Raw genomic sequence first — 12,292 nt, 5'->3', positions numbered from 1 at the left:
GTCACTGAGGCTCCCATCTCTCAACATTTTTTTTTTTTTTTTTGACCAGACGGCAAGGCATGTGGAACTTCACTAACCAGGGATCAAACCTGTGACTCTTGCAGTGGAAGTGCGCAGTCTTAACCACTGGACCACCAGGGAAGCATTCAGTGGTTTTTTAATCTTCAAACTCTGTTCAGGCCTCCCAGTGAACTGCCATCTGCCATGCAACACAAGTGAAGAATCAACGCTGAGTTTTTTGGCCTTTTTTTTAGTGGCTAACGCCTCACCCCAGCCACTATGGAAGAAGAGGTCCCCCCACCAAACTCCCTCTTCTTTGAAGAAACACAACTGAGACGAAGCGAGAAGTAGCTATAGTTTAATACAAACCTGCACCAGAACACAATGAGTTGGGCTGTTTTGTGTTTGCCTTAATCGGGTGGCCAAAGCACAAGACCATGTGTCGTCCTGGGGTTGACACAATCTTAGCACCATGACGTTTACAGAGGAGTGAGGAAGTCACTTGGGTGCTGGGGTGTTTGTGGCTCCATCCCGACCCCAGGCTGTGCTCGCCACCTGGGTAGCTGGAGGGGGTTTGGGTTTCCGAGTGCTTTCTGGGTCAGTATTGGAAAAGCCCTCATCTCGGCATTGGCTTGACCGAGACCTACTGTGGGCTCCTAGCACTACACACACGCACACACACACACGCACACACAGTAGCACAATTTTCTGGTAACTTAACCCCACAAACCTAGAGAGCAGCTAAGGCAAGAACAACAGTATTTATTCAGCAAGTACAAGACCAAGTTTGAGAGCTGCATTCAGTGCAACCAGAGACCCTTTTCATTCCAACCAGGAGCCGGTGGGGCTGGTGATGGGGCTGGCTGGAACTCAGCACAGGGGCAGGGAATGGGTGACAGAGCTGACCTTTCATTTGGTTCCTTGAACGTCCTTCTGATTTTCATCTAGATGCTCCTGGGCAAGGGTGGGTCTGTGTAAGGGTCGGGGGTGAATGAAGTGGAAGGCCTTCGACGGACCACACCAACAGGTGGTCTCCCAGAGCCACGGACCACGCATCTCTCGGGCGGAGGCACTCAGAGAAGGTAAAGCTTTCCTGGCCCAAGCAGGGATGCTCTGCCCGCTGGCTACCACCACTGCTTGGCTCTTTGGCATCTGCCCAAGGCCCATGACCCAGCAAGGGCTGAAAGGGATAAAGATGATGTGCACTGTACCAAGGGATCAGTGTCACAGTTTCCCAGGTTTAGATCCCTACTGACTGTCCCCATGGCTACCACTCTCCATGAGTGCCTTGCTGTCTCTGCTTCCTGGGTTACCGTCTGGGTCCTCTCAGCCCCTAAGTGAGGAAGGGGAGCGTGAAGGGAGGGGTGAGGATGTGGAGGCAGCTCAAACCACATGGCAAGCCTCCGGCATGTAACTAGTTCTGGCTCAAATAGTGAATATGCATTAGTTTGTTTACAAGAAAAATCTATCTACCTGTGCAAAACAAAGCAGAATGCCTACTGGGGGAGTAAGTCGTCTAGCTGGTTAAACTCTCAAGGGGGATCTGCAAGAGATGTCACTCCACTCCTTCTGTCCACAGCTGGGGTAGACAGCCAAATTCTAAAAAGGGCAGTCTGGACCTTTCTGGAGTCAGAAGGCCTGAGCTTTCTGGGCCACATCTGAGAAATGGGGAGAATAATGCACACTTTGTGGTTGTGAGGAGCAACTGAGAGCTCACACATGAAAGGGCTTTGAAAACATGAAAAGCACTGCAGAAATGTGCAGGGTATGACCACCGGCCCAAGAGTCCAGAAGCCGCACGTGTCAGCCCAGGTGCAATGTGACATCACTCCCCAACGGGGAACAAGGCTTAGCAAGGGCAGCCTCTAGTGTTTCCATGGAAACCTCCTGGAGTTTTGGAGGCAGGGGAGGCCCAGCTGAGTGGAGATGGAGACCACAAGCAGGTGAGGGCGAGGTGCTGACCACAGGAGACCGCAGACCCTGTGTAGCACTGTTGGCTAGAGCCAGGTGCTATTGGCCTGGCCTCCTACCTGGCATACAGCCAGCCTGCTCCCCCTATCATGCGCCGCCCCCCAGCAGGCATGAGGCCTCTTGCCAATCACACAGGAGGAGCAACTGGGCCTCTGTCCAGCAGGGGGATACCTATAGGCAATTGGGGTGTGTGTGTGTGGGGGGGGCTAGTGCAGGGAGTGACCAGGACCACACATGGGAAAGGCCACCTTGCTTCCTGAAGGTCTCTAGGGCCAGCATTCCGGGCACCCTCTCAGGATGCAGGAAACCAGGAGGGGAGAGGGGGACTGGAAGACTCCAGATAGGGAGGAGAAGGGCCCCGAGAGTCCAGTATACCCCTCTGGTCCCTGTTCTCAGTGCCCTCGGCTGTCTGGTTGGTGTCGATGCAGCATCTCTTAAGGTCCACATCTATTCCTGTTTCTATGCTATGCTAGTGACACAAAGCACCGTCAGTTTTCACAGGATGCACAAACAAGTCAAACCAAACCACTGCGCAAACCAAACGTGCAAAACGAAATCATATACACGCGCCTGGCACCAGCCTCATGCCCGCCCGGCCAGCCCTTCCGGGCCTGGGACTGCCGGGATTCGGGGAGGAAGCAGCCAGCAAAGGGCGCAGCGTGTCCCAGCCACTCCCAAACAGGGGCAGGAGTTGAATCGGGAGAAAGGGGAGGTCTTGGGGCACGGCTGGGATGCGGACACCCGTCTGACTTGGGGAAAACGACCGCGGGGCCGAAGGGGATCGGGGAGGGGGTCCTTTTCTTTTAAAACACATCTGCTAAAGTGCTCTGGACAACTGGCGGGTCAGCCAGGGGCAGGGCACTAAGGGCGGAGGTTGCCCAAGGCCAGCAGGGGGCGGGGCGAGGGAGGGGCGGGGCCAGGTTCTATGCAAGTGGGCTCTGTGCATAGTATGGGCTTCCTGGGCCCCACGGAAGCCCGCTGGGGCCGAGGCAGGAAAGGACTGCAGCAGGAGGAACACATCTCAAAGTGCCTGTTAGGGTTGGCTCGAAGCACAGTGAATCACGTGTCAGACATGGGGAGGGCCCCTGTGTCCCGGGGCCCCTCAGGTGGTGAGCTGCCCAACGCGGCCTCTCCCGCCCCACCCCTGCAGCTGCGGCCGGAGGGCGTGGGGCTGGTGGCGTCGGAGCATCTTCACTTGGGGGGCTGGGCAGTGTCTTTACCAAATGCCGCTTGACCTGCCTCCGGGGGGAGCGAGGATCCGAGCCGAGGCTCGCTTTGGAACATGGTCATCGATCTGAGAACCTGGAAGAAAGGAAGCAGAGGGTGAGTTCCCTTGAGTAATAAAACCGGGTCCTCCCGTGCTTCACTTCAGTTCAGTTCAGTTCAGTTCAGTCGCTCAGTCGTGTCCGACTCTCCGCGACCCCACGAATCACAGCACGCCAGGCCTCCCTGTCCATCACCAACTCCCGGAGTTCACTCAAACTCATGTCCACAGAGTTGGTGATGCCATCCAGCCATCTCATTCTCTGTCATCCCCTTCTCCTCCTGCCCTCAATCTTTCCCAGCATCAGAGTCTTTTCCAGTGAGTCAACTCGTCGCATGAGGTGGCCAAAGTATTGCAGTTTCAGCTTTAGCATCAGTCCTTCCAATGAACACCCTGGATTGATCTCCTTCAGAGTGGATTGGTTGGATCTCCTTGCAGTCCAAGGGACTCTCAAGAGTCTTCTCCAACACCACAGTTCAAAAGCATCAATTCTTCAGCGATCAGCTTTCTTCACAGTCCAACCCTCACATCCGTACATTACCATGGGAAAAACCATAGCCTTGACTAGACGGATCTTGGTTGGCAAAGTAATGTCTCTGCTTTTTAATATACTATCTAGGTTGGTCATAACTTTCCTTCCAAGGAGTAAGCGTCTTTTAATTTCATGGCTGCAGTCAGCACCGTGCTTAGATCTAATTTAATCCTCAACACAACAACATCCCATTTTACAGGTGGGAAGACTGAGGCTCAGGGAAGTTAACTTGTGCTCCCTGTCCCATAGTGTATGAGTGTGTAGAGCCTGGACTTGAACCCAGGTTTTCCTGATACAGAGCCTCCACGGTTAACCAACTGCCTTGCTACACCTGCCTTCACCACTCCCAGCCCTGGAGGTACCGTCTCTTGTCAAGCACATAGACCATGGAGCTGCCTGTTAGCAAGTGGGTCTTTGTACATATGACTCAGTGAGCAAGAGAGGGAGGAGGGGGTGCTGTTGTCTTGGAAAAACATAGAACAGCACCCCCAAAGGCCCCCACGTCTTGAAATCTCGAGGCTTAGAAAAGAAGTCCTGGTGCCCCAGGGAGCGCCATGGAACATTCTTCCGCCTGTCGCACAGCAGACAGGGTTTGAGGCGAGGGAAGGTGAGAAGCTGCCTGGTGTCTGCTGCACCTGAGGGCGGTTCTGTCCAGTCTTGGCTCTACCCAGACTTGGGTGGGAGCAGAAGCCAGGGGTCCGAGGGGACTGGCGCCTCTCGGGCCTGGATGCTTCTCTTGGGGCTGACCCCTGCGGGAGGGGCCAGGCCCAGGCAGCCGTGGAGAGTGACACCTCCTGGATTGGCCAGGCAGGGGGGCCCACGGACACTCCACACGGCGGACCTCTTTCTGACTGCACTCGGTCCCGTCACTGGTGGGAGTTTGAACAGTGGCCCTCGGAGTGGGGGAGAAGTGATCTCTCTAGTGAGACTGCCTCTGAGATGATGGGGGAGGGGTGTGGAGAGGACCTCTACCCCCAAAGGCCGGTCAGCAACTCAGACAGGAGTCACCTGAGCTGCTCTCAGCACATGGTTGGGCACAAAGGAAGCCCAGCAGCCAGCCGTGCCCCTTGGCAGCCCTGTGTGTAGCTCTTTGCCTCTCAGGTTAGGCTGGTTTGTGGTGGTGTCTCCCCGTCCCCAGGAGACTCCATGCTCTGTGCGGAGGCATGTGGATCTAGGTCCTCTCACCCTCTGGCCCCAGCACAGAGCCTGCAGAACAGAGGCTCGGTCTGCACCTGGGCTAGTCCTGGAGGCCGTTCAGCAAGACCCAGCCCTGACCCCTTTCACGTGGGGCTCACACTTTCCAGCAAAGCTGCTTGTAGGTCCAGAGCACCTTAGGGCCTCTGCCTGTTCTCCAGGGAGCTTGCGGTTTATGCCCGCAAAAACCCCACTTTTAACTACCACCGAGCACCTGGGAGGCATGCTGCTACTGCTGCTGCTAAGTCACTTCAGTCGTGTCCGACTCTGTGTGACCCCATAGACGGAAGCCCACCAGGCTCCCCCGTCCCTGGGATTCTCCAGGCAAGAACACTGGAGTGGGTTGCCATTTCCTTCTCCAATGTGTGAAAGTGGAAAGTGAAAAGTGAAAGTGAAGTCGCTCAGTCGTGTCCGACCCTTAGCGACCCCACGGACTGCAGCCTACCAGGCTCCTCCATCTATGGGATTTTCTAGGCAATAGTACTGGAGTGGCTTGCCATTGCCTTCTCCGTGGGAGGCATGCAGCTATCAACAATAAAGTCTCTAAGCACAGACACACCCATATATTTCTGCTTTGTATATTCTATGCAGTACAACTCCTGGCAAGAAAAGAAGGTGGCAGAGGAGCAAACAGGCTAAGGTGAGGGAGGAAAGGGTATAAGGGAAACACCATGTCTTTCAGAGAGGCTGGTGAGGATGGGGTGGGAAATGGGGGTGCAGACCCATGTGGCACAGAGTTAACCCTTCTGAGCTCTGATCATCTCTAGGGACACCCTATGTGCTGGGCCCTCAAGATGTCTCAAGGGATGAAAACATTTGAACTTAGTAATTGTGGGGCAAGCCCCAGAAGAGCCATGGCAGTGTGGAGTGGCAGGTGACTGTGGACTGGGAGAGCCCTCCTTTCCCATCCCCAGTATTTGTGTGTCTCTAACAGAGGAACTAAAAAGCTTCTTGATGAAAGTGAAAGAGGAGAGTGAAAAGGTTGGCTTGAAGCTCAACATTCAAAAAACAAAGATCATGGCATCTGGTCCCATCACTTCATGGGAAATAGATGGAAAAACAGTGGAAACAGTGTCAGACTTTATTTTTTTGGGCTCCAAAATCACTGCAGATGCTGATTGCAGCCATGATATTAAAAGACACTTACTCCTTGGAAGGAAAGTTATGACCAACCTTGATAGTATATTAAAAAGCAGAGACATTACTTTGCCAACAAAGGTCCGTCTAGTCAAGGCTATGGTTTTCCCCATGGTCATGTATGGATGTGAGAGTTGGACTGTGAAGAAAGCTGATCGCCGAAGAATTGATGCTTTTGAACTGTGGTGTTGGAGAAGACTCTTGAGAGTCCCTTGTACTGCAAGAAGATCCAATCAGTCCATTCTAAAGGAGATCAATCCTGGGTGTAAATTGGAAGGACTGATGCTAAAGCTGAAACTGCAATACTTTGGCCACTTCATGTGACGAGTTGACTCAATGGAAAAGACTGATGCTGGGAAGGGTTGGGGGCGGGGGGAGAAGGGGACGACAGAGAATGAGATGGCTGGATGGCATCACCGACTCTGTGGACATGAGTTTGAGTGAACTCTGGGATTTGGTGATGGACAGGGAGGCCTGGCTTGCTGTGATTCATGGGGTCGTGGAGAGTAGGACACGACTGAGCGACTAAACTGAACTGAACTGAACAGAGGACCCGGAGAAGGCGATGGCACCCTACTCTTGCCTGGAAAATCCCATGGATGGAGGAGCCTGGTAGACTGCAGTAGGTCGCGAAGAGTCGGACATGACTGAGCGACTTCACTTTCATGCATTGGAGAAGGAAATGGCAACTCACTCCAGTGTTCTTGCCTGGAGAATCTCAGGGACGGGGGAGCCTGGTGGGCTGCCATCTATGGGGTCGCACAGAGTCAGACACGACTGAAGTGACTTAGCAGCAGCAACAGGGGACCCAGCACTCATCACTGGGCAGGGGACGGGAGACGGAGGGAGGAGGTGGAGTAAGCCCCACCACCTGGGTGGGACTCCTGGCCCCTCTGCCGGTCTCCCTACACCCCACTGTGGTGGAGACACAAGTGCCAGGACAAGTGGCCCTTGCTCTTACCAGAAAGGCTGAAGCTGGATTCATGAAGGTCCCTCATGCCCCCGTGTCGGGTGACAGGCCGGGTTGGAGTGTCTGCCAGCGGTGTTCCCATCTCTTTTTTCCCAGGATGCACAATGACAGCTACATCCCCCAGGTAGGGTGTGCGGTCCACTCCCCTCACCTTTAAGGTCTAGTGATGGTAGAGAAGGAGAAAAAGGGAAAAGATGATACCATCAGAGAACGGACACCATCAACCATCAGGGCTAAGACACCACCACCACCACCAGAACTTCCCTGATGGCTGATGAGAGTCTAGACACTTCCATTCTGTTCAAAACACAAATTATTGCACGTGACAAAGCCTTCCTACATCTGAGCCCAAGGGTAAAGAATCCTCTTGTTTCCTAAACAGGACATAATTGTGAGCATGTGCAGGTATGTGCATAAAGGAGATATCCACTGGCTCCCCCTTGACACTGGCGGAATGCTTTCCAAGGCAGCAGGTAGGCTTCGGAGATACTCAGCTTTAGAGAGCATCCCTCACACGGAGCAGTGATCCCTTCACTTGCCAGGCTTTCAAGCTGTTGTTGTTGTTCAGTAGCTAAGTCATGTCTGACTCTTTGCGACTCCATGGACTGCAGCACACCAGGCTTTCCTGTCCTCTGCTCTTTCCTGGACTTTGCTCAAATTCATTTCCATTGAGTTGGTGGTGCTATCTAACCATCTCATCCTGTCTCCCCCTTCTCCTTTTGCCTTCAGTCTTTCCCAGCATCAGTATCTTTTCCAATGAGTCGGCTCGTCTCATCAGGTGGACAAAGTACTGGAGCTTTTACTGGGACCGATCCGACACTTTGTGGGAATAGAGGCTAAATACAGCTGATTTGAAGATTAGAGTCCCCCAGTAGCAATAGTAGTTAATTTTGTACTCTCAAAGGCAGGAGAATTAAGAGCCCATATTCTGCAACCAGACTGCCTATGTTTCACTCCCAGTTCTGTTACTTGGAAGCTGTGTGACCTTATACAAGTTACATAAACTCTCTGTGCCTGTTTTCTCATTTGTAAGACTACAGAGTTGTTGTGAGATCAAATGAAATAGAACACGTAAAGCTCTGGCACATGGTGAGTGACACAAAAGTACCAACAGTTGTTATTATTGCAGAGGTCATTTATGGGGCTTTATCATTTTAAAGGGTGGTATTGGGAGAGGAAGTGTGTTGGAGTGTGTGCATAAGGTCTGAAGGACCAGCATATATAATCTACATCCCAGGCACTCATCAGAGACAGAACCTCAATCTCCTTGCTGCTCAATGCTTATTGAAAACCTTGTTGAGAGAAACAATAGATATGGGTGATTTCTGGAATGCGCCTCAGCTTACAGATTCCTTTGTATTCTCCAACAGATCTGTAGTTGAGCTCAGCCCTCAGAATGTCAAAGCTGGTCTGGAGTGTTTTAGCCTTTACCAGGCTGCACTTTGGGGTCCAGGTGGCGTAGGTGGGAGTATGGACCTGGTGAACCCTGGGTGAGTGACCTTGGCAGGTCCTGGAAGCCCCTGGCTTCGGCTTTAGATACTAGTCCCAACCCCAGGGCTGGTTTCTCCCCGATGACCCTGCTCTGTACGGACTGCTTATTTATAATTTAGGGGGAAATGAGGTTTTCTGCATACCTATATTCTACTGTGTGCTCAGTCACCCACTTGTGTCCGACTCTTTGCGACCCCATAGACTGTAGCCTGACAGCCTCCTCTGTCCATGAGGTTTCCCAGGCAAGAATACTGAAGTGGGTTGTCATTTCCTCCTCCAGGGGATCTTCTCCACCCAGAGATCGAACTTGTTTCTCTTTTGGTGGATTCTTTACTGCTGAGCCATTGGGGAAGCCCTGCATTCTGTTATGTAAGGGCTATACCAGAGAATAGGAAATAGAGATGGCTTTTTCTTGAGGACCTTACTTTGTCGTTATAATAAGTGCTTTGGATAAAGGGATTCTGAGTTAAATTTATGTCAGCCCTAGAAGCTGGGCTCTTTCATTGTGGCTGGCCCTCAGAGCAGCACAAACTGGTATCTGTCTGACATTTTTGTGAGGTTGGCTTTTAGAAGGGCTTCACACACTTTCTCTGCCCTCTTTTGACCCTATTTCCTGACTAAAATGTTCTTTTTTGGGGAAGTCACAGAACTGTTGACAGATTTTTTTTTTGAATTGAGCTATAATTCACATACCATAAAACTCAACATTGAAAAGTATACAGTATAGTTGTGTTTAGTGTAATTCATAAGGCTATGCCACCATCACCACTGTGTAAATTCAAAATATCTTCATCACCCCTCAAAAATCCCCATACTCATGAGCAATCACTCCCATTCTCTCTGACCAACCCTAAGCAACCACTAGTCTATTTTCTGTCTATGGATTTGCTTCTTCTGGACATTTCCAACAAATGGAATCATATAATATGTTGTCTTTTGTGACTGGATTCTTTCACTTAGCATAATGTTTTTAAGGTTCATGTATGTTGTATATAGCATATATTAGCATTCCATTCCATTTCATGGCCAAATAATATTCCATTGTATAGCTATATTAACACCACATTTTGTTTATTCAGTAGTTCATGGGCATTTGAGTTGTTCTCACTTTTTGGCTATTATGAAAAAAATCCTGCTATCAACATTCATGGATAAGATTTTTTGCAGACATGTATTTTCATTTCTCTTGAGTATGTCCATACCCAAGAAAGGAATTGCTGAGTCATTTTGGCAACTCTATAACTTTTTGGGAATTGCTAAACTGTTTTCCAAAGTGGCTGCACCATTTTACATTGATTTTACAGTGAATGAGTGTTCCGATTTCTCTACATCACTGGCACTTTTTCCATTTTCTTATTTTAAATCATTGCCACCCTCTGTCAGATAATCTTGTGTGTGAATGCATTACTTTCCATCTCTTTTTGGCATGTCCTCCAGAGGTGGGGCTGAGGCCTCCTGCCATTGTCCCTATCTGGGAAGCACAGTGGGGATGGGACCCTTCACCTACCTGAGAGATCCTGAGTCTGCTTTCAGACTGAATACTGGGACAACTCCAGTCATGCTTTGTTTGGGTAGTCCAAGTCTGCTTCCCAACAGAAGACCTGGATTGGGGCTGGGGCTCCTTAGGCCATTGGTCATGGTGTTTCTAAGAACACCCACCATTTCTGGACAGAATCTGGAAATAGCTAGGCAGCAGCATTTTGAATCATGATGATAATTCTTTCTGCCAGAGGGGAAACCGCATGATGCTTCCACCTGTCAGTTTGTCAGACTTGTTCTTTTCTGATGATTTGGGTCCTCCACCATGAGGCCAGGGCTGTTATTGGTTCCCAGCACCTGGAGTTGTCAGGAAGGTCAGTCAGTCAGTCAGTCTGTTCAGTCGCTCAGTTGTGTCCGACTCTTTGAGACCCCAAGAACCGCAGCATGCCAGGCCCCTCTCTCTATCACCAACTCCCAGAGTCCACCCAAACCCATGTCCATTGAGTCAGTGATGCCATCCAACCATCTCATCCTCTGTTGTCCCCTTCTCCTCCTGCCCTCAATCTTTCCCAGCATCAGAGTCTTTTCCAGTGAGTCAACTCTTTGCATGAGGTGGCCAAAGGACTGGAGTTTCAGCTTCAACATCAGTCCTTCCAATGAACACCCAGGACTCATCTCCTTTAGGATGGACTAGTTGGATCTCCTTGCAGTCCAAGGGACTCGCAAGAATATTCTCCAACACCACAGTTCAAAAGCATCAATTCTTTGGCACTCAGCTTTCTTTATAGTCCAACTCTCACATTCACACATGACCACTGGAAAAACCATAGCCTTGACTAGATGGACCTTTGTTGACAAAGTAATGTCTCTGCTTTTTAATATGCTGTCTAGGTTGATCATAACTTTCCTTCCAAGGAGTAAGCGTCTTTTAATTTCATGGCTGCAATCACCATCTGCAGTGATTTTGGAGCCCAGAAAAATAAAGTCAGCTACTGTTTCCACTGTTTCCCCATCTATTTGCCATGAAGTGATGGGACTGGATGCCATGATCTTAGTTTTCTGAATGTTGAGCTTTAAGCCAACTTTTCCAGTCTCCTCTTCCACTTTCATCAAGAGGCTCTTTAGTTCTTCATTTTCTGCCACGCCACAGCAGCATGGCAGCTGCGATGGTGCACAGGAAGGCCAGGGCAGCCCTCAAAGATAAGGCTGGACAGTCAATCCCGGAGCAGTGAGGAAAGAGCCAGTTCTTTTGGGTGAAACTCTCCCCAGCGTTCGGTATCCCTGGAGATGAGGAAGGCACCTCAAGCTTCACTGAACACCTAGAGTGCTAATGGAATCCAAGGACTGGGTGAAATTCTCAAGATAAGACCTCAGGCTACCCCCACATGGCAGTGAGCTATTCCAGACCTGCCCTGATCCCTTCCAGTGTTGGAGACTCAGCAAAGCCCACCCACTCCACAGCAGACACAGGGCAATTGTGGGGAGTTTTGGGAAAGAGGATCTCCAGTGCAAATATGATAACCCTGGCTAAGCCAGGAGCCACCTCCCCTGAGGGACCACAAGAAACCTGGGTGTCAGGAGTAGCTGTGAGCACCTCATAGTGTCCCCGGCTCCAAGGGGCTTGGGGACCCTTCCCAATAAATTTTTCTCTGTTACAGGCACTCCTTTTCTACTATTTTGATTGTTCCCAAAGTGACTATTCAGGCAATAGGATTCTGGTGGGAAAAACAGTGAGAACATCTCTGAGATTTACAATAGTCATATAAGAAGTCACCAACAGGGGTCTTCAGTCCCTTCCCATGTGTATTCTCCCCTCTCCCTCACCATACCTTTTCTCTCTGGACCAGTTTCTTGTAGACAGTGTCTGGGAAGGATCGCAGGGGACAGAACTTGCCGGTGCCCTCAGCACACATGAAGACGCCATTCTCGTACACAACCCGGCCTCGGCTGATGGTGACCAGTGGGACGCCGTGGCAACGCATGTTCTCGTACAGGTTGAAGTCTCCTCCCTGCACCTGGGTGCTGGCGGAGATGGTCCTGGTGGGAAGGCAGTGGTGGGAGAGAACGCTATGAGAGGAGGTAAAGATGTCAGAGCTCAATGGAAGGGAAGGTGCTCAGGGGAAGAGGTGATGATGCTCAGTGGAAAGGAAGGACTCCCAAAGGCTAGAATGAATTACGTCACCACAGGTTTATCTGTTGAAGTCCCAGTCCCTAATACCTCAGAAGGTGACTATATTTGGAGATAAGGCCTTTA

The 12,292-nt window shown here is 50.8% G+C and overlaps 1 protein-coding gene across 1 annotated transcript in view; it reads right to left on the bottom strand.

The window, feature by feature from the left end:
- Window positions 1–379: 379 nt before the first annotated feature.
- DPYSL5 (dihydropyrimidinase like 5) overlaps window positions 380–12,292 on the bottom strand; it is a 98,060-nt gene continuing 86,147 nt past the window's right edge. Inside the window, exons 11-13 of the mRNA XM_055399107.2 lie at window positions 11,868–12,075; window positions 7,060–7,228; window positions 380–3,273 (exon numbers count right to left, since the gene is read on the bottom strand). Coding sequence (XP_055255082.2) covers window positions 3,188–3,273; window positions 7,060–7,228; window positions 11,868–12,075 — 463 coding nt within the window. The 3' untranslated portion in view covers window positions 380–3,187. The remainder of the gene's footprint in view (window positions 3,274–7,059; window positions 7,229–11,867; window positions 12,076–12,292) is intronic.

The sequence above is a fragment of the Moschus berezovskii genome, chromosome 11 (genome assembly GCF_049115385.1).
Source record: "Moschus berezovskii isolate FMDL1 chromosome 11, NW_MosBer_1.0, whole genome shotgun sequence".
Classification (NCBI taxonomy): Eukaryota; Metazoa; Chordata; class Mammalia; order Artiodactyla; family Moschidae; genus Moschus; species Moschus berezovskii.
The sequence above is the reverse complement of the archived record's forward strand: the minus strand, read 5'-3'. Positions and strand labels throughout refer to the sequence as shown.